Raw genomic sequence first — 26,661 nt, forward strand, 5'->3', positions numbered from 1 at the left:
CTATCCTAATCTTTCACTACTCTTGACCGTATTCTTCCTTTTCTGTTTCTAAACCAATTCCCTTTTAAATGATGGTCCCTGTTTCTGTAACTATTTATGGTAAAGTGTTCCATGTTCTAATAATCCTTTGTGGAGGATTTCTGCCATTATTGTCCTCCAATTACCAACTAGGAAAAAACATTTTTCATGCCTGATCGAAATGCCCTTGACCTTTGCTGTTTCAGCTTTTTTAAAAAAGTCTTTTTTGAGCAATTATTTCACAATTTTTCATTTCTACTGTTATTTTAGTAAAACTTCACTAACCTTTCCATAACCATAATGTTTCTTGTAATGTTCTAAGTGACCTGAACTTTTGATCTACAAGGAAGTTAAGGATTATGGGAGGCAGATAGGTTAAGGCTACAGAAAGATCAGCCATGATCTTATTGAATGGTGGAATAGGCTTGAGGGGCCAAATGGCCTACCCTCCTCTTTCTTAGGTGTAATGATCCGTCTTGTGATTGTAACCACACTGATGTGGGAAGGGCTAGTAGAATCCAGCCACCACCATAAAGGATCAGAGATAATTTGGAGTTTCTGAGACCTAGTTAAGAGTAGCTTTGTTGATTGATGTGGGATCAGGTTGGGTGAAGGGGGGAGAAAACTAAAATCAGCATACCCTGAAGCATGCTGATTTAGTATGTTATATCAAGCTCTGCACTATTTGATTCTCATTGGTAATACACCATATACAGGTTCTCATTTAAAGCATTTGAAAGGACAAAGCAGAGACTAAGCATTTATCTATAGGGTCACATTGATTATCTTATGGCATTAACACAGAAATGAGAGCCAGCTACATGTCTGTTGTCTTAGATGGATAAATAAGTGGTAAAAAAGAATAGCGAGAGGTGCCACTTCTTTAAAACTTAAGTCCCAGTGCAGACAGCCTGGCTGTGCTGTGCAACACTAACCTGGTGTTAACTGAGTATAATACCTTTTTTCCAGGTTTTAGTAATAGAACAGAAGAATGATGATGGAACATGGCCAAGACAAACATCTCAAACAAAGTAAGTTATGATAACATGGTATACCATAATTTCTTGAGGCAGTGGAAATGCGTGTTTAACATTAAAACTCTAGAGACAACATGAGCATGTCTGCATCCTGTTTTCTTCTTGCATAAGTCCTTGAGATTAGCGTTTGAATTGTTTCTCCATGTAGCAGTAAATGTGTGCATTTAGTGTCCACATTTCCTCAGCATATTTTGTAACCCTTAGCATCGTCTTTAAAGATGGTTTTAGGACAGGCTGTCCTTTTTGTTAAAGCAGTGGGTAGCCTGAGGAGAACGGGTTCAATTTTCAGTCTTGCTGTGATCTCTTCAGAAGATCTCAATGCCCTCAATTAGGAAGGGGAAAATACACTAAACTTCCCACTCAATATTTCTGGCTGTCTCTACTTATGTGAGTGTGATGCTACTTTGGGTATTGGGGAATAATTAATAGTCAGTGCCTTCAGAAAAAGGGTAAAGAAGAAAATTAAAGTGCTGGAAGTTAAGAATAGGAGCAGTGACTATAAATCAACCCCTCATTTCAGTAATGGAATTACTCATGTATTGTAGTAGCTTCAGGCAATTAACAGATTGTTGGGGAGAGGGAATTATAGGTACGTGTGCTTGGCTTGTGTTCCTCCTTTGTGCTCCCCATGTCCCCAGTATATTTTAATTTACTCTTTCTTTCTGACTTGAGATCACTTAACATTTTTTAAATGTTCTGCCAGTATTTGACTTTTTCTCTTTCTGATGTTTTAGCAGCACCCTTTCTTCCCTTGTCCCAGTTTAGAGGTGAGATTCTAATCAAAAAATAGTGTCTGATTGGCTGTCTCCAAAAACTCGTTAATTAGGAGTGGTGGCTTTAAGTTTTGCATGGTCAAGGTACCAGCTCATTTTGAAGTTCAATCCACCAGAGCAGCGGCAGGCCTACTTAGCTCATTCAAGGTGCTCGCTGCACACCTTAGCCAGATGAGAGAAGTCACCCCTAATACTAAAAAGATCAAAATGAAAAGAAATGCTGCAGTTGCAATGAGTTGACTTTCAAAATTTGAACTGCTTTATATTCTGGAGCATTTCAAATGTTTTGACTTGCAATTTGTAATGTGTAGCTCAAATCAGTAAGTAATCAATTGACTTTCAAGTTTGTCTTTTTCAGGATCCACAAACATTCACTTATTACAACAAACTAACATACCCCAAAAAATGCTTGCTGCATTCCAATGCTGAATGTTTTGAATTAAGATTGTGTACAGACTGTAAATGGAAGAACATGAAAGTTGTTGGAATTCTGATTTATTCTGTTTGTGATCTTGACTTTGTAACAATCAGTGTTTTGCTCTGTGGGTTCGATTTGAAAAAAAGCATTTTTATAACACCTTTCACAACCTCTGGATGTTGTGAAGTGTTTTATAATCAATTAAGTATAATTTTTTTTTGCAGTGTAAGTTTGTCTTTATTTGTTATTGCCTTCATCCATTAGGTCTCAAAGTTGAAGCCCAACCTAGGTACGAACATGTAAGCTCAATTCTCTGAGTTCGGTTTGAACTTTGTAACTCTGATATGAGAGCCATGCCAACAAGCCAGTGCAATACTGTATCAAGGTTGCTAGCCTTTTGGATTAAATGTTGTGCAAGGTCTCATCTATCTTTTTGGGTGGTTCAGATATACCTTAAATTCCATGACACTATTCAAAGACCAGGATGTTCTCTAATATCTTATCCAATACTCCTCTATTAACATCAAAAAATATCAACTGCTCAGCCATCATATTGCTGTTTGAAAGATCTCGTACACAAATTCGTTGATGTATATTGGCTCTCAGTACAGTGACATCTCAATTTTGAAACCCTCATCCTTGCATTCAGATACCCCCACGGTCTTGATCCTGCTTATCTAAGTAACCTCTTCCTGCACTGCACCTGCACACTTCTTTTCCAATTCTGGCCTCTTGCACATCCCCAATTTCCATCACTCTACTGTTGGCAATCACGCTTTCAGCTGTCTAGGCCTTGTTCTGGAATTCTCTCCTTAAACCTCTCGTCCTTTAAGACATTCCTGAAAACCTACTTCTAGCCAAACATTTGATATTCTGGCTTAATATCTCTGCTGTTTTGTGGTCACTGTTTCTCTGAGAATGTTTGAGAATGCTTATGCTAAAGGCACTTATAAATACCAAGTTGTTTCTCACATTTATTGTACTCTTAAGTAATTGTTTGAAGTGCTTTGACACGTGGTACACAACAAAAAAGCAAGGTTTATTTTCCTTTCATACTCGAGGAAAAAGTGTGGATACCTGAAGTTGACTTGCAATTTGATTGGCACTTGCTGAATTTTCACTGTCAGCTGTCCTCTTGTAGAGGTGTTCCAGAGAGGCCAGGTGGCCCAAGTTGCCTCGTGCTTTCTTGTTAGAATTACTATTGTTGGTGGATGTCTGAAATTAGGTTACTTGATGTTTCGGCCAAAGAGGGTATGTAGTCTGAGGAAGCTGGGAAAAAAATAGTGGTGCTTTTACACTGTGGTTACTGTTGCTTGACAACAACCTTTCTACCTGTCACCAATCTCTAAGCACTATGCAGTAGTGCAATTAGTGCATCTCATGACAGCTCATTAGATCTGCCAAAGGGTGGATCTAGACAAACTGTCAGGTATTTTGGTCAGTTTATATTTACAAAAGACAGGAGAACTGTGCATTTATAATCAGCTTTAGTTTTTTAATGACAGTGCCTGGAGATTTATATTTTCAGTCTGTGTTAGTTTCTAAAGTTATTTAGTATCTATAAAAGCAAATAGTTAAATCATCATTTACATTTTTCTACCTTGCTATTTTATTCAGATGGTGGATACTAATAACACTGGGGAGAGAGAAGTGGTTGAAGAATAATAGTGAAAACTTGTTTTTATGCGAATACAAATATCTTGGCACTTTCAGATTGTCTGCATCAGAACTCTAACCCTCCATTAAATTTTTAAAGGCAAATCTAATTAGACATCACTTATAGATCAACTAATTATTGGGATGTGGGTGTTAAAGAATGTCCTGTTTTCACTATTGACTATCATTTACCATGAGATAGATATGAGTGTGATTATTTAAGCATGGAGTTGCACAATATCATACACTTGATTTCATTTTTCGGTATCTGTGTAGTTGTCTTGAGAGCAATAGTCTGTCTTTCGTTTTATTTCATGTTAAAGCTTTGATAGTCTAAAACAGTAGCAGATGTTTGTTTTCAATTGCCAGGGTACCTTGGTATCTGTTGAACGTCTACTTCGTTTAGATTTTTATGGCCAAAAAGATGTGTTACCAGGCAGTTAAGATTGTGTGTGTGGCGGGGGGATTGTTCCCTGGTCAAACATTGTCAAATATTAAACATGTGCAGAGTCCATCTTTGCTGTTTCTATTAGTTAGAGTCTTGTGGTAATAAAACTAGAAAAATAAGATTCTATTGGTTCGACCTTTGAAGTCCATCCTTCGCATATTAAACCTTCTGTTCTCCTTAGATAAAAACAAAAAACTACTGCGGATGCTGGAAATCCAAAACAAAAACAGAATTACCTGTAAAAACTCAGCAGGTCTGGCAGCATCGGCAGAGAAGAAAAGAGTTGACGTTTTGAGTCCTCATTTCACCCCTCTCCTAACTTTACTCAGTTCTGCTGAAGGGTCATGAGGACTCGAAACGTCAACTCTTTTCTTCTCCGCCGATGCTGCCAGACCTGTTGAGTTTTTCCAGGTAATTCTGTTTTTCTTCTGTTCTCCTTGTTTATTTTGTGGATTATCATGTATTGTAATCATGGAAAACATGAAAAAAAACTGCTGTACTTGTATGCATGGGTTTAAAAATAGTTGAACTAACCCAATGCACTACAGAAAGAGAAGAATTATGGGCACTGTCTTGTTATCAGATTATTGAAGAAAATTTGCAGTAATTTTCTTTACTAGATGATTGGCAACTAGGGCTTGATTCAATGATATATGGGAAATACATTTTTTTGAAGAATAAAGCTAAGGTAGATAACTTTGTCATTTATATAATTTGAGCCTTGTACAACCATGTCAACAATTTAAATAATGTGATTTTTGTTTGAAATCACTCTTCTAAGTGCAAATTCTATTTAGATTTTGCTTAAGTACTTTTAAAACTCTAATGAACAGTAACGTTTCACTGGCATTTTGGTAGAAAAATAGAAGCAAGGGTAAGTCATTCGGATCTTCGAACCTGCTCCGCCATTCAATGATATTCAGATAGACTGATCCTCTATGTCAACATCATATTCCCGCTCTCTCCCCATACCCCTTGGTGCCTTTAGAGTCTAAAAATTTATCAATTTCCTTCTTCAATATATTCAGTTACTTGACCTCCACAACTCTCTACAGTAGAGAATTCCACAGGTTCACCACTCACTGAGTGAAGAAGTTTCTCCTCATCTCAGTTCTAACTGCCCTACCCTGTATCCTGAGGTTGTGACCCCTTGTTCTAAACCTCATCCAGTCTGTCCATTCCTGTCAGAATTTTATACATTTCAGTGAGATCCCCTCTCATTCTCCTTAACTCCAGTGAATACAGGCCTAGTCAGCCCAATCTCTCCTCATACGACAATCTTGCCATCCCAAGAATCAGTCTGGTGAACCTTCGCTGCACTCCCTCTATGGCAAGTATATCCTTTTGGTAGGTAAGGAGACCAGAACTATACATAATCCATGTGTGGCCCCACCAAGGCCCTGTATAGCTGCAGTGAGACATCCTTGCTCCTGTGCTCAAGTCCCCTTGCAATGAGGGCCAACATACCATTTGCCTTCTTAACTGCTTGCTGCACCTGAATGCTTGCTTTCAGTGATTGGTGTACAAGGACACCCAGGTCCCTTTTAACATCAATGTTTCCCAATCTATCACCAGTTAAATAATACTCTGCCATTCTGTTCTTCCTACCAAAGTGGTTAACTTCACACTTATCCACATTATGCTGCATCTGCCATGTATTTGCCCACTCACTCAACTTGTCTAAATCACCTTGAAGCCTCTTAACATCCTCCTCACCACTCACGTTCCCACCAAGTTTTGTGTCGTCAGCAAACTTGGAAATATTACATTTGGTTCCCTCATCCAAATCATTGATATATATTGTTAATAGCTGGGGCCCAAACATTGATCCCTGTGGGTACCCTACTCGTCATTGCCTGCCATTCCGAAAAAGGCCCATTTATTCCCACTCTGTTTCCTGTCTGCTAACTAATTCTTAATCCATGCCAATATATTACCCCCAATCCCATGTACTTTAATTTTACACACTAGCCTCTTATGTGGGACTTTATCAAAAGCTTTCTGAAAATCCAAATATACCACATCCACAGAAATATTATTGGATTTAAATTCTCTAGACAAATTGGATTTTGCTATGATTCAGTTTTTTTTTCAGATCGCATCCAACAGGTTTCCCTTTTGCTTAGCTGGTTTAACCTGGTGGGTAGTTGAACTATACAGATCAGGAAGGCCCCGGTTTGATTTCTGGTCTGTGTTGGAATTAGCTGACTTCAGCCAGGTGGTAAAGATGTTGCAGTTTGCCTCAGAGTCCATTAGTCAAAGGGGGCAATCTGATTTTTACCTGCTTCTGATTTCTATCCAATGACCTGCAAGTCCATTTGTATAGGTATTAGCTAAAAGCAAGATCAAGCTCAGTTATGATGTAGGGAATAACCCAAAAGCTTCTGTGAAATTGATGGTGCCTGCTACTCATGGAATGATATCTCAAAGGAGTCAATATCTGTAGGAATGATGGATTAGAGACAATATTGGTAGAAAAAGGAGTGAGCAAAGGAACCTAGTTATAGTAATGCTCCAAATGTCATGAAATATAGCTTCATCGTGTAAGCATGTTATTGTGCAACAGGAAAAATGTGTTTTTAAATTTTAAAAAGTGGAATTAAAAAATAGTCGGTAATTGTCAGCTTCCAGTGACAGTCCTAGACCATGCATCCAGACTACTGCTTTATAATTTGCAGGAGAGTACATTTCCCTAGTTTCATTTTTTATCTGGAGAGGACTGAGCTGCACAATGACAGGATTACATCTGTGTATTTGTATTTGTAATGGGAAATGTGTATTCTTCATTTTTCTTTGTTACTCATTGTTACAAGGTAGAGCTGTGGGAAACCTACTGAGGTTTCTAGCATTCTCCCAGTACCCTATAACACAATGACCAAACATATTATATTCTGTCCCTTTTTATCTCTTTTCCTCCATTGTTTATTACTCCTTCCATTTTGCTTTTCTGAAATCACCGGAGGCAATGAGGGGTCCTCATGACAGATGTACATACAAACTCTGTTCCAGTTAACATTCTGTAGTGATCAATTAACTTCTGTCAGAATAACATTTATAATCCCCCTTGCTTAGCTTTTTGCGTAATTGTATTGCTAGGCATGCAAGACTGCTCTTAAAAAGCATTGTCTTGACAGTGTTGCCTTGCATCTGGCAATATGATTTATAAATCAGTGTTCGTGCCTTTGTTTTTATGACAGATCCAGCACTGCCACCAGCAGAAATTTATCTACCTCTCCAAAATCCTCGACTAGCTGCAACTCCTACTCGTCCTTGTCCTCCCCTTCTACAGTCTCTAATGGTGAGAGCAGCAACTCCAGCTACATATTAAACAGCTCCAGCTCCACCAGGGGGTGAGTGTGCCTGCATGGTGGAAAGACATTGCCTTAAATGACTTGATCAGTTTTTAATTCAAACTCAAAAATGTGACCTGGTGGCTTTTAATTTCACTGCCTTTCTTCACTCATACCTAAACTTATATTTTTCTTTTTTTGTTCAATTATCCTATTCAACTGCCATACACAATTTCACATAAGGCTGTAAGGGTCCAGCCTGACTGCAGATTGAGGTCCCTGTTGTGTCTGCTCAGTTGACTGACTTAAAGTTATATCATAAATGGTTGTGAAATAGAAATTTACATTTATTAAATTTTGAAAGAACTGGTTTTCTCCCTCTCCTTCAAAAGCAATTATGAAGGTATCTTGAAATTTAATTAATTTCTTGGTGTAAACATCTTGAGAGATTTTGGTTTCTTTGTACCATGGCCTCTTTATATCTGAAGAACAGTTAACCAGTTGATGCTGTAGTGTAATGATAAATGAAGATTTCCTTCTGTTATTCCACTATAGTCTTGATCTATCTCCTGGAAGTTCAGCAGTTTTGTAAGGTTGTTGTTTCTTATCCCAACTCTTCTGTTGTAGTTGTTGATTTGGGGTTTGTGTTTCAACATTTTTTAAATAAAAATTGTGAACATGCTGTAATAATGAACCTTCAGTTTATGTCCACTGTCTCAACAAACCTCAAAAGGGTATATTCTTTGTAATATTTTCAGATGAATATTTGGTGTACCATTCATTTTGAACTAGTTAAAAGTAGCATTGAGAAACTCCATTGCATGGCTGTTTTGTCAGATTTCCTTTAGACCTTAAGTGTGCCCAACTAACTTTTACAGTGTTGTGAATTTGTAGGGAAAACCCCAACAATTTAAAAGTGTCTCATGATGAAGAATACTGGTTGACTTGTTTAAGATTTTGAGTTGCTACTCCATTTTTTACTTCTTGCTGCCATTGTGGTGAAGTGTAATTTTGATGCCTAATGGTGTTGTCTTGTATGGTTGTCTTAAATATCAGATAGTACTGACATTTTTACACTATAAAGTTGGATTTGTTTTGAGGCTATTACCTGGCCTAGACATTTCTTTAAATTTGCACATTTCATATGTTCTCTGGGGTAAAATATTTGGACTCATTTTCCAACTCCTAAGAATTTATTTGATATTGTGTTTGTTTTTTCAGACCGAGTGTGTACGGATCTTCATACAACAGTTCTTATAATTATAGGGAATCTCATGCACCAAGCCAAGCGGGTCTTTGTGGCCTAAGTAACCTTGGTAATACATGCTTCATGAACTCAGCATTGCAGGTGAGGTTCCACAAATTTTCAAAGTTTTCATCACTACTTAAATACTTGAATTGTTACATCTTAAATTGTGTTCTAACAATCATAATTTCATAAGGATAGATATGAACACGGTTTAAGAATATTCTTCATTTCAATCTCTCTCTTAGTGTTTGAGTAATACTGGTCCATTGACTGATTACTTCCTGCAAGGAAAGTATGAAGAAGAGCTAAATCGGGAGAACCCTTTGGGAATGAGGGGAGAAATTGCTGAAGCCTATGCTGAGTTGATCAAACAGATGTGGTCAGGGAGAAGCTCATATGTGGCGCCACGGATGTTCAAAGTAGGTCCTGTTAAATTCTTCTGAATTACTTGGTTTCTAATGATCATTGAAGCTTGGATTTTAAGCTTAGTTTAAGGACAGCATAGTATCTTGAAAAGATGAGATGAGTTTAAAATCTAGAATTTCAGTGCGATCTTCTCTCTCAATGTTTTATGTCAGCAGATGCTAAAATGTAATTTCCATATAACAAATAATTGCCAACTAATTGCCCACAATATGAATGGCTTCTGATTAAGATTGGGTATCTGTCCATCTAACTAAAGAAAGGTTTGTTGTGTTGCTTTAGGATTTCCACCTGTTTCCACTCCATACTAAACTCATAGGAAGACATTCCATGCAGGCCACCAGATTTTAGAAGAGCATCTTTATTGCCTCAGTTCCTATTTTTAACCTCATGGGTGTTAAAAACAGCATATGGGTTTCTATTTCCCCCCTCATATCGAATCAAATTTATTGTGCAGCTTTCTGATTAAGGAAGCTACAGCAAATTAAACAATGCTTTGTTTTTGAATACAAAAATTCTATCCCTGTGATTCAATCACATACCATTGGAGCATGAGTCTGCCAATTAAGATGTAATTTGTCAGTCAAATGGGCTTATTGACAAAGAGTTCATAATGGGAGAAGCCAATTCTTTCTGGATAAATGAGTAGTTAAATGAACAAACCAATCTGATCTAAGATCAGAAGCTACCATTAATGAAAGGAAGCAAGCGCAGAATGTCATCATTAAATCTTTTTAAAATGTAAAGTTGGTTGACAAGGACAGATTTATAATAACTACCTTACAAGAAGAGATTAGCTGTGTGCATTTGTGCTTCTCCCTGGGAATGATGTTTTCCAATCATCAGTCTTCCTTTTGAAACTCATCTTTGTCTTGAAAGTCAAAGCAAGAACAAGATTGACAGGACCAAAAAATTGGATGTAATCTGTATTCTTGGGCAAGGAAGAAAGTACTGATGCAAAAACTAAATCTAAGGACTGAGAAGAGGAAGAAAGGCATTGAGGCATTGTTTATCATTATTGTCAAGCAAAACAATAGTGTAAGATGCAAAGGCTATTCAAACCTCAAACTGATTTAACCTCCAGTGAGCCACTAAACTTTCAATCCAGTGGTGAAATTTCATAATTTGCTAGCTTTAAAGAAGCATGTAGTTATTTTGTTTAGCTGCCTTTGAGAATTATCCATTAATACTGGAGTGAACATCAGATAAGATAGAGTTGAGACAACATTTATTTATCTCTTCCCCAAAATATTTTTAGCAACTCGTAATTGACCATCAAAAATACTTAACAAACCTTACTTTGTGTTTTCTGAAGAAATACATCTGTCCTAGTCAGTGTTATGGTGCTTTCTCTTGTTTCTCCCACAAGAGGCTCCAAACTAACCATCTGTCTGACCTCAAGAAAACACAAGAAAAGCAATGATGGACTTCAAGATGTTACTGTAATTACTAGACAGCAACTAAAATATTGGACCATAAATTGGGGTAGAGAGGATAAATACTTTCATTTTGCATTCTTTGTCCTCTATCAAATCTGCTTTCTCATCTTCAGAGCTGAGTTGTATGATTTAGAATTAGATAATAATTAACACACATCTTGTCCTCATTCTCTGTGAATATTTAAGTTTTTGAGCTCTCTGGAACAAGAAAGTTTCTGCTGACATGATTGACGTAATTCTAGTAAGATATTACTGGAATAATTAAAATTACTTTTGAAATTCTGGATTATAAGCCTTTCTTTTTAAATAAAGTGCAAGTTTAAAACTACAGTTAAGTATGAACTTTTTCTTTCTCCAGACACAGGTTGGGTGTTTTGCTCCACAGTTTTCAGGATACCAGCAACAGGATTCTCAAGAGCTGCTTGCATTTCTTTTAGATGGTTTACATGAAGATTTAAATCGCGTGAAGAAAAAACCCTACTTAGAACTTAAAGATGCCAATGGTAGGGAAGACGAGGTGGGTCTGGCTGAATAGCCTTTTAAATAATGCAAGACTCCTTATTGAATCTGGAACATTCTGAGTAAAGCATGCTTGTTACTTATTTATAGTGCCTTTCACATCCTCTGGCTGTTCCAAAACATTTTGCATCCATTGAATTACTTTCGTAGGATAAATATTCAATTTTCCCCTTAAAAATCATTGTTTGGAAATAAATTGACCATTATAAATCCATGGCTGAGAGGAGGAGGGGTAACGGGACGGTAAATGTCATATGCACTTCCTGGTATCATATTTTCCAAAGGATTAAAACTTGATCACCAATTGGTTGTTTAAAGAAAAGTTTTTTGGCACGTAGCAGAAATTAACACTATAGTGCCAAGGTAGGCAGCATTTACAATTCTAAACAGATCATATGTCATCTTCAAGGTTACTGGACATGGTAGCAAATGTTGTCTACTTGCTTTTGTTCAGCTCCTTTAGCAAGAGAGTTTTAGACTGCAGCCAGCATTACATCCATCCATACAAGCTAAGGTGTTTCTTTTTTTTTGGCTCCTGTGCTTGACTATTAAAATACCTCTCTTAATTAATCCATGAAAATCTCCTTAACCATTTTAAGGAAAATACAACTCTGTCTCATCACATGAAATTAAGTGACATCTATTTCACTAGTTCATACCTCTGTTGTCCAACTCTCATTTCTTTGTCTGTTTTATCAACAGTTTTGTTACATTTGACATGTCCTCTTACACCTCCTGTGACAATTTGCAAACCAGTTCACTCTTGTACATATTACTAGTAAAAACTCATTAAAAAATAATAGGGAAGAGAAAGCTTATTCATTCCCTTACATTGGTTGGTTCAAAAGTTGCTTGGAGCAGGCCTGTTGTCAACCCTGTTGACTGAGTTGCAGCAAAAATTGTTTCTTGCATGCTCATCTATGTCATCAGCTTAGTTGCATTGGTATTCTCGTCTCTGACTCAAAAGGGAAAAGGCACAAAGCCCTAGTGCTGACTTGAGTACATTATCTAGGCCAGCACTTTCACACAATACTGTGCTGCCTGAGGTGCAATCTTTCAGTTGAGGTGTTAAAACAAGCTTCTGTCTGGCTGCTCAGATAGATGCAAAATATCACGGTACTATTTAAAGAAGAGCAGGAGGTTCTACTGCCCTGGTCAGCACAATACCCTCAGATACTGCCACCAGAACTGGATTTGCCCTGATCTGTTTGTGGGACCTTGCATTCAAATGGGCTATTTGGTATGCTGATGTAGCAATCAGTAATTACACTTCAGAAGTAGTCTGTTATGAATGTGCAAGATAGGAGCAGAAGTAGGCTGTTTGGCCCCTCAAGCTTGTTCCGCCATTCAAATAAGATCATGGCTGATCTGTTTGTGTTACACATTCCCATCTACCCTCCAAAAACCTTTGATTCCCTTGCCTAACAAGAATTTATCTACCTCTGCCTTAAACATATTCAGTGACCCTGCCTCCACCATCTTCTGAGGCAGAGTTCCAAAGTCGCACAACCCTCTGAGAGAAAAAATTTCTCCTCATCTCTCTCCTAAAAGGGCGACCCCTAATTTTAAAACATTGCCCCCCTAAATTCACCCACAACAGGAAATATCCTATCCACGTCCACCTTGTCAAGACCATTCAGGATCTTATATACTTCAATTAAGTCACCCCTCACTCTTCTATACTCCAGTGGAAACAAGCCCAGCCTGTCCAACCTACCCTGATAAGACAACCCTCTCATTCCAGGGATCAATCTTGTAAACGTCCCCTGAACTGCCTCCATTGCATTTATATCCTTCCTTGAATAAGGAGACCAAAACCGCACACAGTATTCAAGATGCGGTCTCACCTATGCCCTGTATAATTGAAGCACAACGTCATTTCTTTTATGTTCAATTCCTTTCGTAATAAAGGATAGCGCTCCATTAGCTGCCTTGATTACATGTTGTACCTGCATACTAACTTTTTGTGATTCATGCATGAGAACACCTAGATCCCGCTGCACCTCAGAATTCAACAGTCGTTCTCTGCTTAATATACTCTGCTTTTTTTCTTCCTGCCAAAGTGAACAACTTCACATTTTCCCACATTATACTCCATCTGCCAGATTTTTGCCCACTCACTCAACTATATCTGTCTACAAACTCCTTATGGCGTCTTTACAACATACTTTCCTACCTATCTTTGTGTTGTCTGCAAATTTAGCTACCATGCCTCAGCACAGACCCCTGTGAAGTATTTGGGACATTCTGAGTATGTAATAAGGCCTACAATAATGTAGGTTCTTCATTAATGTAGAACACAATCAACTATTCTTGTCCCCTTTTCTGGTTATAGGTAGTGGCTAAAGAAGCATGGGAAAACCACAGGTTAAGAAACAACTCCATCATTGTGGACATCTTCCATGGGCTTTTTAAATCCACCCTAGTTTGTCCTGAATGTTCAAAAATTTCTGTGACATTTGATCCTTTCTGTTACTTAACTCTTCCATTACCTATGAAGAAGGACCGCACGATGGAAATCTTTCTTGTGCGGGCAGACTCGTCTAGGCCTACCCAGGTAAGATCAGGTTCTCTGCAATAAATTAATGCATGGCGATCACAGAAGGGATAAGAAACTATAGTTAGGAGCAGAGATTAGAGATACTAGGAATATTTCTATGGAAGCGAAAAAGGCTAAGACAAGATTTCATGTAGGTTTTTAAAATCATGACAGGTTTTGATAATGAAAGGCAACTTCTTCAATCGAAGATACAGTGATGAGGAATGGTCAGTTTAAATTTTTGAAAGCGGCAAGTTAAAAGAAATTTTTTTATTGGAATATAGAATGCTTTGCCACTATGAATTCTTGAGGCAGAGGCCACAGTATCTTTCAAGAGAAAATTAGATAAATATTTGAAGCAGGAGAAGAAATAAGCAAGTTCGCCTCCAAGCCACACACCGTCCTGACTTGGAACTATTATGTCACTGTTCCTTCACTGTTGCTGGATCAAAATTCTGGAACCCCCTACCTCTCAGCACTGTGGGTGTACCTACACCACCTGCATTGCAGCAGTTTGAGAAGGTGGCCCTCTACCACCTTCACAAGGGCAATTAGGCATAGGCAATAAAATTGCAGGCCTAGCTAGTGACGCCCACATCCATGAAATAATTTTTTAAAAGCAAATGGAAAAAGTGCAGGGCAGTGGAATTAATTTTCAGTTACTTTAGCAAGGATCCAGCACAAACATGACAAGCTAAATTCCCCCCCAGGGTGTAAATTTCTGATTCTAAGTGCCTCTATATATACCAAGTGGCTCAGTGTAGTCCTTGATATTGGTCCATTGAAAGTCGCTAGCCAGAATTATTAATTTGAACAATTCTTGTAGTGGGGGGATTTAAACTTTGAATAGTAAACTTGAATAGTAAACTAAATTGTTTAAACTTTGAATAGTAGGGGAACTGGCATACTTATGGAGTAGGAGCTAGGTTGTTTGCAGCCCATTTTTGTGTTTACTGGTTGTCCACACAGGTACTTAGCCAAGATATGTTGCTGAGAAAATAATGCCATTTCCTGCTCTCACTAAATACTTGTTTTTTTGTAGCGAATTCTTCTGTCACTTATTAATGATGACCTTACTTTACAGTATAGAATAGTTGTTCCAAAGATGGGTGCAATTTCTGACCTGTGTACAGCCCTTTCTCAAATCTCAGGAGTTGCTGCAGAAAAGGTAAACTTCCAGTCGTCACTGAAATTTAACATTAGAATTTGTGTATTCATTTTAGAAGTTGCTTTCTTGCATTATGTGCATGCTAGTGCATTCTGTCAGTGAGTTCTCATAATACCTGATTAATCTGACCTGGAGCTAGAATCAAAATCTGAACATTTTGGGATATTTCTTGTTTGTGATAGTTTTGCTTCTATAGCTGTGATGTTTCAATAACAGGAACATATTTGGGACTCTGTTCCTGTTCTGACTTGCTTCAGATCTGGAAACTATGTCTCAATTGGCATCAAATGATTGAGCAGGGTAGTAGTATTGACTACTGTAAAATGGCCTGCTAACACTCACTGCTGGGGTATCTGCAGAAGGAATGGTGACTTAGGTAGGAGAGCATTGCCTATATCCATGAAATAAAACAAAAGTACAATACTGCGGACGCTGGAAATCTGAAATAAAAACAGAAATTGCTGGAAATATTCAGCACATCAATCTGTACCTGTGGAGAGAGAAACAGAGTTACCTGAAGAAAGGTCCTTGATTCAAACATGAACTCTTGTTTCTTCCTTCCGAACCCATGGCCCCTACTACCTAGAAGGACAAGGGCAACAGATGCATGGGATCACTGCCACCTGCAAGTTCCCCTCCAAGTCACACACCATCCTGACTTGGAACTATATTGCCATTCCTTCACTATTGCTGGGTCAAAATCCTGGAACTCCCTGCCTAACAGCACTGAGGGTGTGCCTACACCGCATGGATTGAAGTAGTTCAAAAAGGCAGCTCACCACCACCTTAAGCGCAATGGGGGATGGGCGATAAAAATGCTGGCCTAGCCAGTGAGGCTGACGTCCCAGGAAAGAATATAAGAGAAAGTATTTCCATTATCTTCTGTTTTTATTCCATGCAACAATACTTCAACTTAAGTAGCATCTTTTGCAGAGGCACGGTGGAATGGCTACTCAAAAACTAGAAGTTAAGTGTTGCATTTTACAAACATGCCTAGATGCAGTTTGAAAACTCTTGCATGAAAATTATTCCAATGATAACATTATCCACGACTCATTGGCCTGGTTGGACAGTAATGAATCACAGATGTGTTAATAAGTTTACTGGTCTCCAGCAGATCAAGTTTGGCTAAAGTATATATGCGTAGCTGATTTTTATAACAGCGTTTTTTCTAAAATTTCGCATCAACATTTTGGAAGCAATGAATAGTTCACAATCCATTCTAAATAGTGAGTTTTGAGTTCTGACAATGAGTGGAGTTGCTGAAGATAAAATGCTGCCATGAATCTTTACAAGTTACATAATTGTGTGATAGAAAAGAAAATGCAAGTTTGGAAAGAAAGATGTTGAAAATTGTATAGCATAAATAGATGTTTTCAATTTGTCAGATTAGCCTCAAGTCCTGGTTGGGTCTCATTTAAACAAACATGCAAGTACTCTTTTGAAAGTTGTTGTGGTGACTGTTCTTTTTTTTATTCCCACCCTACTCCTTTCTATTTGCGATCTTTGGTTTTGCAACTATATATATTTTTATAACGACAGTTGAGTTTGTGTTAAGACCCTGAATTCATCAATTTATAAGACTTGTTGAATAAATTATTGAACCATATTCAATTTATCTGATTCTGTACTTGTGTTGCAATTTGTTTTTTTATAATCCCAGAATGTATTAATGAAAAAAAATTTCAAGATGGGATTCCACTGTTTTAACCTTGGCTTTGTAAATTTGGCTGCAAAGCTGAAGAAAATTATGCTGCGCAGAAGTTGAAAGATGCAGAACTTGGCATAGTTTTTCTTCCTGTAGCTTAAGAAATAGTGCTTCTGGAATTTTGTAACTAAGCAGAGTCATAGAAGCTAGATTGCTACATATTTTCAATTTACTAACTATTTGAGATTGAACTGCAAATGACCAAGATCTGTTTGTGTTGAGATGTGCTGCTTACCATGATCCGAATGACATCCTGGTACTTAACTGTCCACTTCTCGAGCTTCCCTTGTCAATTGTTCAATAGTAAACAGTTAATATTCTCCTGGGGAGGGGTGGGTAGGGTTTATGGGGGTTCCTTAAATCTTGACTTGGCCAACCTGCATCTAAACTTTCTGGATAAGTGAAGGTGTGAATGAGTACTCCAATATGGGAAAAACAGGATCCTTAGATTTCTCTTAAGAATTTCCAATTCAACTTAAATGTGTTCATGGATTTTGATGTGTATCTTACATCAAGCTAGCCAAAAATATATATAAAATAGCCCATTTCGCAATTCCAAGTTTGATGAAAACAGATTTATAGCTTTTTCAGTCTGCAAGTACAACTTATTTTGTATAATTTAAATTACGGTAGTTCTAAAATTTGAGACCTTTTATGAACCTTAACATCTTCATTGGTGGTGGATTCAGGCAGAAAGACCATTGTCTGCTGATTTCTCTGCGGAATAGATTGAAATTAGCTTTGGAAAAACTGCATTCCTTGAACTTCCTTGTGAAAGTGGAATTTGCAGTCAAGCCTGCGCTGCCATTCAGTAAGATCATGGCTGATCTGAATGTGGCCTCAACTGTACTTTCCTGTCTGCTCCCCGTAACCCTTCACTCTAGATCTGTAACTCAGCCTTGAATATATTCAATGACCCAGCCTTCACTGCTCCCTGGGGTAGAGAATTCCAAAGATTAATTATCCTCTTCCAAACTGCCTAATAATTAAATAGACCACGCGGAGGACCCTGCTCCAATCCATGCCTTATTTTGTATTAGCTGATCTAAACCAGTGACAATGATGGCCAATCTGCTAAGCTATCATTAAAATGCCTCTCTTGGAGGAGAAAATGGGTACTCAATACTGGAAAAACAGAATCCTTAGGTTTCTCTAATCTTAGTGATCGAAAGTAATTGACCTAGCTAAGTGTTTTGGCAGTGGTGGGTGGGCAGATGCTTGTGGTGGGGCTACAATCAGGGCTTCCTCTTATGATTACTATACACTATGCTTGTTTGAAAAATAATTGTGTAGTCATTGGGTTGAATAGTGGGTTAGGCACAGTTGTGATGACCCCTATGGTTAGCCTGGTGACATTCAACACTTGGATTCTTGCATTAAATATCACTAATTAGGGGAGTAATTTAAAGGAGTAACATGCGCTGTGGGTAAAGGGGAGACAATGGATGTACTGTACTTGGATTTCCAGAAGACATTTGATAAGATGCCATATCAAAGGTTATTGTGGAAAATAAAAGCTCATGGTGTAGGGGGTAACATGTTTGCATGGATAGAAGATTGGCTGGCTGGCAGGAAAGAGAGCATGCATAAAGTCTGTTTTTCTGATTGGCACGATGTGACGAGTGGCGTCCCGTAGATGTCGGTGCTGGGGCCTCAACTTTTTACAATTTATATCAATGACCTAGATGAGGGGAGTGAAGGCATGGTAGCTAAATTTGCAGATGACACAAAGATAAATAGGAAAGTATGTTGTGAAGTGGAATTAAGGAGGTTGCAGATGGATATAGGTAGGTTAAGTGAGTGGACAAAAATCTGGTAGATTGAGTGTAATATGGGAAAATGTGAAGTTCACTTTGACAGGAAGAATAAAAAAGCAAAGTATTACTTAAACGGAGAATGACTGCAGAATTCTGAGGTCAGATCTAGGTGTTCTAGTGCAAAAGTCACATGCAGGTGAAGCATGTAATTAAGAAGGCTAATGGAATACTATCCTTTATTACATAAGGAATTGAGCATAAAAGAAATTATGTTGTGCTTCAGTTATATTGATGAGACCACATCTCGAATTCTGTGTGCAATTTTGGTCTCCTTATTTAAGGAAGGATGTAAATGCGTTGGAGATAGTTTTGATAGATTGATACCTGGAATGAGCAGGCTACCTTATGAGGAAAGGTTAGAGTGACTGGGCTTGTTTCCATTGGAGTTTAGAAGATTGAGGGGTGACTTGATTGAAGTCCATTAGATCCTAAATGGTCTTGATAAGGTGAACGTGGAAAGGATGTTTCCTCTTGCGGGTGAGCTGCCAGAACTAGGGGGCACTGTTTTAAAATTAGGGGTTGCCTGTTAGGACAGAGATGAGAATTTTTTTCTGATGGTTGCGCGACTTTGGAACTCTCTGCCTCAGAAGGCAGTGGAGGCGGGGTCATTGAATATTTTTAAGGTGGAGGTAGATAGGTTCTTGTTAGCAAGGGAATCAAAGGTTATCGGGATAGATGGAAATGTGGAATTTGAAACAAACAGATCAGCCATGATCTTATTGAATGGCAGAGAAGGCTTGAGGGGCCAAATGGCCACCTACAATTTTGTATGTACGTATGAGTACTGCTGGTGCTGTGGAATTGTAACCCACTAAGAATTGTTGTTTCACTGCCTTCATAGGAGCTAGGGAGTTGCTTATAGAGAATGTTCAAGCAAGTTGACCATCTCAGGTGGCAGTTAAAGGGATTGAGAATTACCTGAACTTGTTATTCACTCACCCATACTAACTTCTACCCAAACATCTGCAGTATTAAAAATTGGTATTCTCCAAGAGCTAAAAAGTTCATCACTTCAATGTAGTAGGTAAAGACAATGTCAAATTACCATTGTTTCAGTGTATTACTCTATTTCCATTTGATCTCATGTAATTATTTTACAGCTTCAAAACAAAGTTATGTATAACTTCTGTATATTTCTTTATCAGATGGTCGTCGCTGATGTTTATAATCACCGGTTCCACAAAACCTACCGACAAGATGAAGCCTTGAACCACATTATGGACAGGGATGATATTTTTGTGTAAGTATAAAAACCACCTATTTCCATTCTCAATTTTCCATTTCAATGGTGACAAGTAGTTTGTAGCACATATTGTTTACTTCCACATTCCTTCTAATTTTTGTTTGTGCACAGCCTGTGTATTGCACATCGCAGTATGTTCCAGATTGTTGCGGGCCATGCAGATTAGAGGGAATATTGATTTAGATTTTAGGCCTTATTTTTGCTCTGGAAAATGCTTTAAATCTGAGTCACAAATAAAATGTTCATTAATTAGTAAAACCATAATGTTTTTAAATTACTTTGTGAAGAATATTTTCTAAATCTGTTAGTGGATTGCCCGAGTGAATTTAACTTATAATGTGATATTGAGCCATATGAACCAGGGAACACTCAATTCAGGCAAAAATCAGCGCTAAGTTAGCTATCTCAGCAGGGAGCAAAATAGTCACAGGGTTGTTCCTGATTGCTATCTAGTGCTCTTAATTGAATAGTGTTATTTGAGGACAGATGTGATTGTTTGGATGATGTGCCACCAGGGGTAAGTTAGACTGAATTGAAACTTTTGGGCAGGGCCTTTTTATGACTCCTATCGGAGAGAGTCTGATGTTCGATTTTGTTCCCCTTCTATCTTTCAAGGCATCCTCCAAAGTATGAGAGAGTGGGCAGTCTGCTCCCACAGCTGATTAGCAAGTTTGAGAGTACTCTACTGATGACTCCTTGCTGTAGCACCTCAACATAATACTAAATTAGCGGTGGTGGGAATCAGACCTCAGTATTACCAGTCAATTCTACCATAGAATTATGTTCTGTAACTGGTGACATTTTTAAAATTTCTATATGAAGTTTATTTTCTTGCAGCTGCTGATGAACTCCTTACATTTTACAGTTATGAGGTCCCAGGTGTTAGAGAGGAAGACTCTGAAAGTTCAAAATGCATCAATCTACCAGTTTACTTCCGTGAGAAAAGGATGCGATCTTCAAATACACCTGCTGGCACTATTCTATTTGGTCAACCTCTATTGATCTCTGTTCCCAGTGATAATGTTACAGCGGATAGCCTGTATGAATTAGTCCTTGCACGAATTTCGTAAGTTTACCAATATCATCTTATTGGGAGGAAAAAATCTTTCAAGTGCTTTGTTTGGCTAAGTTTGCTTTCACACATTTACTTGAACAGAAGTGTCTTATTTTTGCTGCCAAGCTTGCAGTTCTCCCGATAAAAGCTGTTTGGATTTGACGGCCTCCTTTTAAAATAGCTGACCATTGTTATATCTCTCTTCACAATTGCTTTAAGTGTCTGATGCCTTAACTGTTACTGATTCATTTGTGAATGTATAAGTTTCCAGTTCCTGTTGTTGTCCTGTATATAATGGTAAGTTGCAGTTCCAAATACTTGCAGAATGTTTTAAGTTGTCCAGACATTTGTGTCCAACTGCATGTTCACTCAGTGTGGAAAATAAAATAGTCAACAGTATTTATATAATAAAAAATGCGGAACAAATTCTTTTTAAAAATTTGTTCCAGTATGTGGACAATGCTGTTATTGTCTAACAGCCTGTGCCCTGTCGATTGTATGGTTTGCTCAGAGTCAGCCAGTGGGTAGACCAGATTAGGTAGGGGTGGCAGGTTCCTTTCCCTGAAGTGAACCACTTCATTTTTTAAAAATTTGTTCACAGGATGTGAGCGTCTCTGGCTAGGCCAGCATTTATTGCCCGTCCCTCATTGCCCTTGAGAAGGTGGTGACGAGCTGCCTTCTCGAACTGCTGCAGTCCATGTGGTGTAGGCACACCCACAGCGCTGTTGGGAGGGAGTTCCAGGATTTTGACCCAACAACAGTGAAGGAAAGGCAATATATTTCCAAGTCAGGATGGTGAGTGGCTTGGAGGGGAACTTACAGGTGATGGTGTGCCCATGTGTCTGCTGCCCTTGTCCTTCTAGATGGTGGCAGTTGTGGGTTTAGAAGGTGCTGTCCAAGGAGCCTTGGTGTGTTGTTGCAGTGTATCTTGTAGATGCTGCACTCAGCTGCCACTGTGCGTTGGTGGCAGAGTGTGAGTGTTTGTGGAGGAGGTGCCACTCAAAGGGGCTGCTTTGTCCTGGATGCTGTCAAGCTTCTTGAGTGTTGCTGGAGCTGCACTCATCCAGGCAAGTGAAGAGTATTCCATCACACTCCTAACTTGTGCCTTGTAGATGGTGGACAGGTCCCGGGGAGTTAGGAGGTGAGTTACTCGCCACAGGATTCCTAGCCTCTGACCTGCTCTTGTAGCCACAGTATTTATATGGCTAGCCCAGTTCAGTTTCTGGTCAGTGGTCATTCCCAGGATGTTGATGGTGGGGATTCAGTGATTGTAATGCCATTTAATGTCATGAGGCAATGGTTATATCTCTCTTGTTGGAGATGGTCATTGCGTGGCACTTGTGTGGTGCAGATGTTACTTGCCACTTGTCAGCCCAATCCTGGATATTGTCCAGGTCTTGCTACATTTGGAAACGGACTGCTTCAGTATCTGAGGAGTCGCGAGTGGTGCTGAGCATTGTTCAGTCATCTGCGAACATCCCCATTTCTGACCTTATGATTGAAGAAAGGTCATTGATGAAGCAGCTGAAGATGGTTGGGCCTAGGATACCACCCTACGGACCTCCTGCAGTGATGTCCTGGAACTGAGATGATTGACCTCCAACAACCTCAACCGCCTTCCTTTGTGCTAGTTACGACTCCAGCCAGCGGAGAGTTTTCCCCGATTCCCATTGGTCCCAGTTTAGCTAGGGCTCCTTGATGCCGCACTTGGTCAAATGCTGCCTTGATGTCAAGGGCAGGCACTCGCCTCATCTCTGCACTTTTGTCCATGTTTGAACCAAGGTTGTAATGAGGTTAGAAGCTAAGTGACCCTGGCAGAACCTGAACTAAGGGTCAGTGAGCAGGTTATTGCTAAGTAAGTGCAGCTTGATAGCACTGTTGCTAACCACTTCCATCACTTTACTGATGATCGAGAGTAGACTGATGGATTGGTAATGGACCGGGTTGGATTTGTCCTGCTTTTTGTGTACAGAACATACCTGGGCAATTTTCCATATTGCTGAATAGGTGCCAATGTTGTATCATTACTGGAACAGCTTTGCTAGGGGCAAGGCAAGTTCTGGAGCACAAGTCTTTGGTACTACTGCTGGAATATTGTCAGGGCCCATGGCCTTTGCAATATCCAGTGCCTTCAGCAGTTTCACATGGAGTGAATTGACTTGGCTGAAGACTGGCATCTGAGATGCTGGGGACCTCCGGAGGAGGCCAAGATAGATCATTCACTCGGCACTTCTGCCTGAAGATTGTTGTAAATTCTTCAGTCTTAAATTTTGCACTGATGTGCTGGGCTCCCCCATCATTGAGGATGGGGATATTTGTGGAGCTGTCGCCTCCTCCATTGAATTGCTTAATTGTCCACCATCATTCATGACTGGATGTGGCAGGACTGCCAAGCTTGGATTTGGTCCGTTGGTTGCAGAATTGCATAGCTTTGTTTATCCCTTGCTGCTTATTCTGTTTGGCACACAAGTAGTCCTGTGTTGGAGCTTCACCACATTTTTTTTTATTCGTTCATGGGGTGTGGACGTCGCTGGCTAGGCCAGCATTTATTGCCTGTCCCTGATTGCCCTTGTTTATAGGGCATTTTAAGAGTCAACCACATTGCTGTGGGTCTGGAGTCACATGTAGGCCAGACCAAGTAAGGACGGCAGATTTCCTTCCATAAAGGATATTAGTGAACCAGATGGGTTTTTACTACAATCGGCAATGGTTTCATGGTCATCATCAGACTTTTAATTCCAGATTTTTATTGAATTCAAATTACACCTTCTGCCTTGGTGGGATTCGAACCCAGATGCCCAGAACATTACTCTGGGTCTCTCAATTACCAGTCCAGTGACAACACCACTACATCACCGCCTTCCTGATTTTTAGGTATGCCGGGTGCTGCTCCTGACATGCCCTCCTGAATTCTTCATCCCCTGGCTTGGTAGTAATGGTAGAGTGGAGGACATACTTGGCCATGAGTTACAGATTGTGGTTGAGTACAGTTCTGCTGCTGATGACCCACAGCGCCACATGGTTGCCCAGTCTGGAGTTGCTCAATCTGTTCGAAATCTATCCCATTTAGTATGTTGGTAGTGCCGCACAACACAAAGGAGGGTACCCTCAATGTGAAGACAGGGCTTTGTCTCCACAAGGTGATCACTCCTGCCTATACCGTCATGGACAGATGCATCTGCGACAGGTAGGTTGGTGACAATGGGGCCCAAGTATGTTTTTCCCTCTTGTTGGTCCCCTCACTGCCAGCCACAGACTCAGCCTAGCTGCTATGCGATTTAGGACTTGGCCAGCTCAGACCATAGTCGTGCTACCCAGCTACTTTTAGTGATGGACATTGAAGTCCCCCACACAAAGTACATTCTGCACCCTTGCCACCCTTGGTGCTTCTTCCAAGTAGTGTTCAACATGGAGGAACACGGATTCATCAGCTGAGAGGCGGCGTTACATGGAAATCAGCAGGAGGTTTCCTTGCCCGTGTTTAACCCAATGGCATGAGACTGCATGAGGTCCGGAGTTGATGTTGAGCTCCCTCCAGACTATATACCACTGTGCTGCCACCTCTGCTGGGTCTGTCCTGCCAGGACACACCCAGGGATGGTGATGTCTGATATGATTCCATGAGGATGACTATATCAGGCTGGTGCTTGACTAGTCTGGGACGGCTCTCCCAATTTTGGCACAAGACCCCAGATCTCTTGATTACTAGTCCAATGACAATACCACCACACTACCTTTGATATAACAAGCCAACTTCTTTTGCGGTCATTTTTCTGATGGTAGCCCACAAAATGCCAGAGTTACTGAATTCAGTTTCAAAAATTCCTATGAATGTATTCCTCTTCATTTGCAAGTTCCATGCTGTGCAATAATGACCACACCATTGTAACCAAATAACTGACAGAAACGAGGACCTGATTAGTCAAGAACAAGGCCGCTAGCACTCAGATTTCACAAAGTTGAACGTAATTGCAGAGTGTTATCCTTTGACCACCAGCAAAACTCCATAAAGCCATGTTTTAAAATCAGTACTTAACTGATTCAGTCACCGGAAAACAAGGTTCTGTTTACGTGTACACGTGTGGGAATAATTTCAAATTTACCATTTTTAACAAGAAAATTATTGTTACTAATTAATACTAAGGTATTTTAATAGTCTCATATTATGACTTGGGTACATCCTGCTCTCTTGAAACTTCTTTAAGTAGACTTGAGTATATAAATTTGCCATCTAGCCTCCAAATATTCCTGTCACAAGTGGGTCAGGTGTCAAGGAGATATAATGATTCTCATAATGTTGTTGGAATATATTGTAAAATAGAGCAATAGTGGGGAGTGTCTATGTGTGTGAGAGATTTAATTGAATTGGAGGCAACTAGTCCGGGTGCTTTGATCTAAGAAGACAGGTTAGGTTTGAAATGTTAATAAACATGGGGAAGTTTAGAAGCATGGGTGTCAAGGGAACATTTGCATTTTGAAATAAACCAGACTAGATTGTTTTCAAAAGAGGGGTGAAATGTGTCACCTAGCCAGGTGAAGCTTAGAATCGGTGTGTTTATTTTTCCCAAAGATTACTGGTAAAACTTAGTGCTATGAGAGGTTTTTATTATCAGGGAGATAAAGTCCAAAGACATAGTGAAACAATGGGCATTTGCAGTCACAGTGGAAGATATGTATAAAGAAGGAGCAAGGGCTGTGTGTAAGGGAAGGCATTTTTAAGATCTTACAAGTGTGTGAAAAGCCTTCAGCATCTATGCCTCAAGCTACTGTCTTCAAAGGACTGAAGTTAAGAAAACTCATTCGGAAAGCCACTTGTTCAGGGTATCATGTTTCATTGCATGGGTCTTTTAAAAAAACTGTGCGCCTTACTGTTACCTTAACGAAAGCATAACTGGTGTAACAGTGTACTGTTAACAGTGTAACAGTAACAGTGTAACTGGTGTACTGTTGCCTTAACGAAAGTGTAACAGATTGATTAGGGAATTTAAAAGTTATCATAGTAATTTGTAGATCTGTGTATTTAAAATAATTTCTCTTAATAAATATTTAATTTAGTTTTATAAAAATCTAAGACTTGGTAGTCTTATTACTACTGAATTCAAGGCACGCATCTTGCATTTATACAAATTGCAAAACAAGTTGTGACAGTTGTTTCAAGTTTCCCTCTGGGATTTGAACAGCTCGGCATTTACCATCTACTGTGTCATAACACAGACCATTATGAAAAATGACTTCATAATGTAGCTATAGATAGTTGATCAAATACTAAGGATCAAAATGATTTATGTGCTGTTGGGGCCACAGAGATATCAGTTTTGGAAAGCATCCTGACCAGCTTTGAATAATGGAGAACTAAGTATGCTTGACTATTTTGAAGGAAAGAAATGTGAATTTAACATGCCTAGGACTCACTACATATGCAATTAGTTACTTTGAACTGCAGCTACTGTTATGCAGGATCCCATAAATTGCAGTGGCATGAATAACCACAATAATCTGTTTGGTTGTATTGGTTGAGGAAGGAATAGTGGCCAGAGAAGTGCAAGACCTCCTTGCTACTCTTCTATTATGGAATTTTTAATACCAACTTGGGCTCTTGAAGCATGTAGACTGGGTTGTGACTTAACATCTGGCCCAAAGGGTGGTACCTGCTGCATTCTAAGGTCACCCTAAATAAAGCATTATTAGAGTGGTGATTGAGTGCACAAGAGAGGGAAGGAGAACACATGATGACCAAAAAGACTTTGTTTATTCCATGCTTTATCCTTGACCTTCAGAGTCTCAACCCATGACAGATGTAGGTGCACCTTGTGACCATTAGTCCATGGTGTGTCTCCCTGCTCCCAATCTACATAGTATTCA

At 39.3% G+C, this 26,661-nt stretch overlaps 1 protein-coding gene across 2 annotated transcripts in view; it reads left to right on the plus strand.

Moving 5' to 3' along the window:
• The window catches only part of usp4 (ubiquitin specific peptidase 4 (proto-oncogene)), an 83,725-nt gene that overhangs the window by 28,432 nt on the left and 28,632 nt on the right, over positions 1 to 26,661 (plus strand). Inside the window, exons 6-14 of one of the 2 annotated variants that reach the window (XM_078543174.1) lie at positions 988 to 1,049; positions 7,548 to 7,700; positions 8,862 to 8,988; positions 9,135 to 9,308; positions 11,110 to 11,268; positions 13,606 to 13,827; positions 14,894 to 14,977; positions 19,648 to 19,742; positions 20,611 to 20,811. In XM_078543174.1, the coding sequence (XP_078399300.1) occupies positions 988 to 1,049; positions 7,548 to 7,700; positions 8,862 to 8,988; positions 9,135 to 9,308; positions 11,110 to 11,268; positions 13,606 to 13,827; positions 14,894 to 14,977; positions 19,648 to 19,742; positions 20,611 to 20,811 (1,277 nt within the window). The remainder of the gene's footprint in view (positions 1 to 987; positions 1,050 to 7,547; positions 7,701 to 8,861; positions 8,989 to 9,134; positions 9,309 to 11,109; positions 11,269 to 13,605; positions 13,828 to 14,893; positions 14,978 to 19,647; positions 19,743 to 20,610; positions 20,812 to 26,661) is intronic. The other variant, XM_078543175.1, reaches the window with a different exon arrangement.

Source organism: Cetorhinus maximus, chromosome 6, assembly GCF_964194155.1.
Source record: "Cetorhinus maximus chromosome 6, sCetMax3.hap1.1, whole genome shotgun sequence".
In the NCBI taxonomy this organism is placed as follows: Eukaryota; Metazoa; Chordata; class Chondrichthyes; order Lamniformes; family Cetorhinidae; genus Cetorhinus; species Cetorhinus maximus.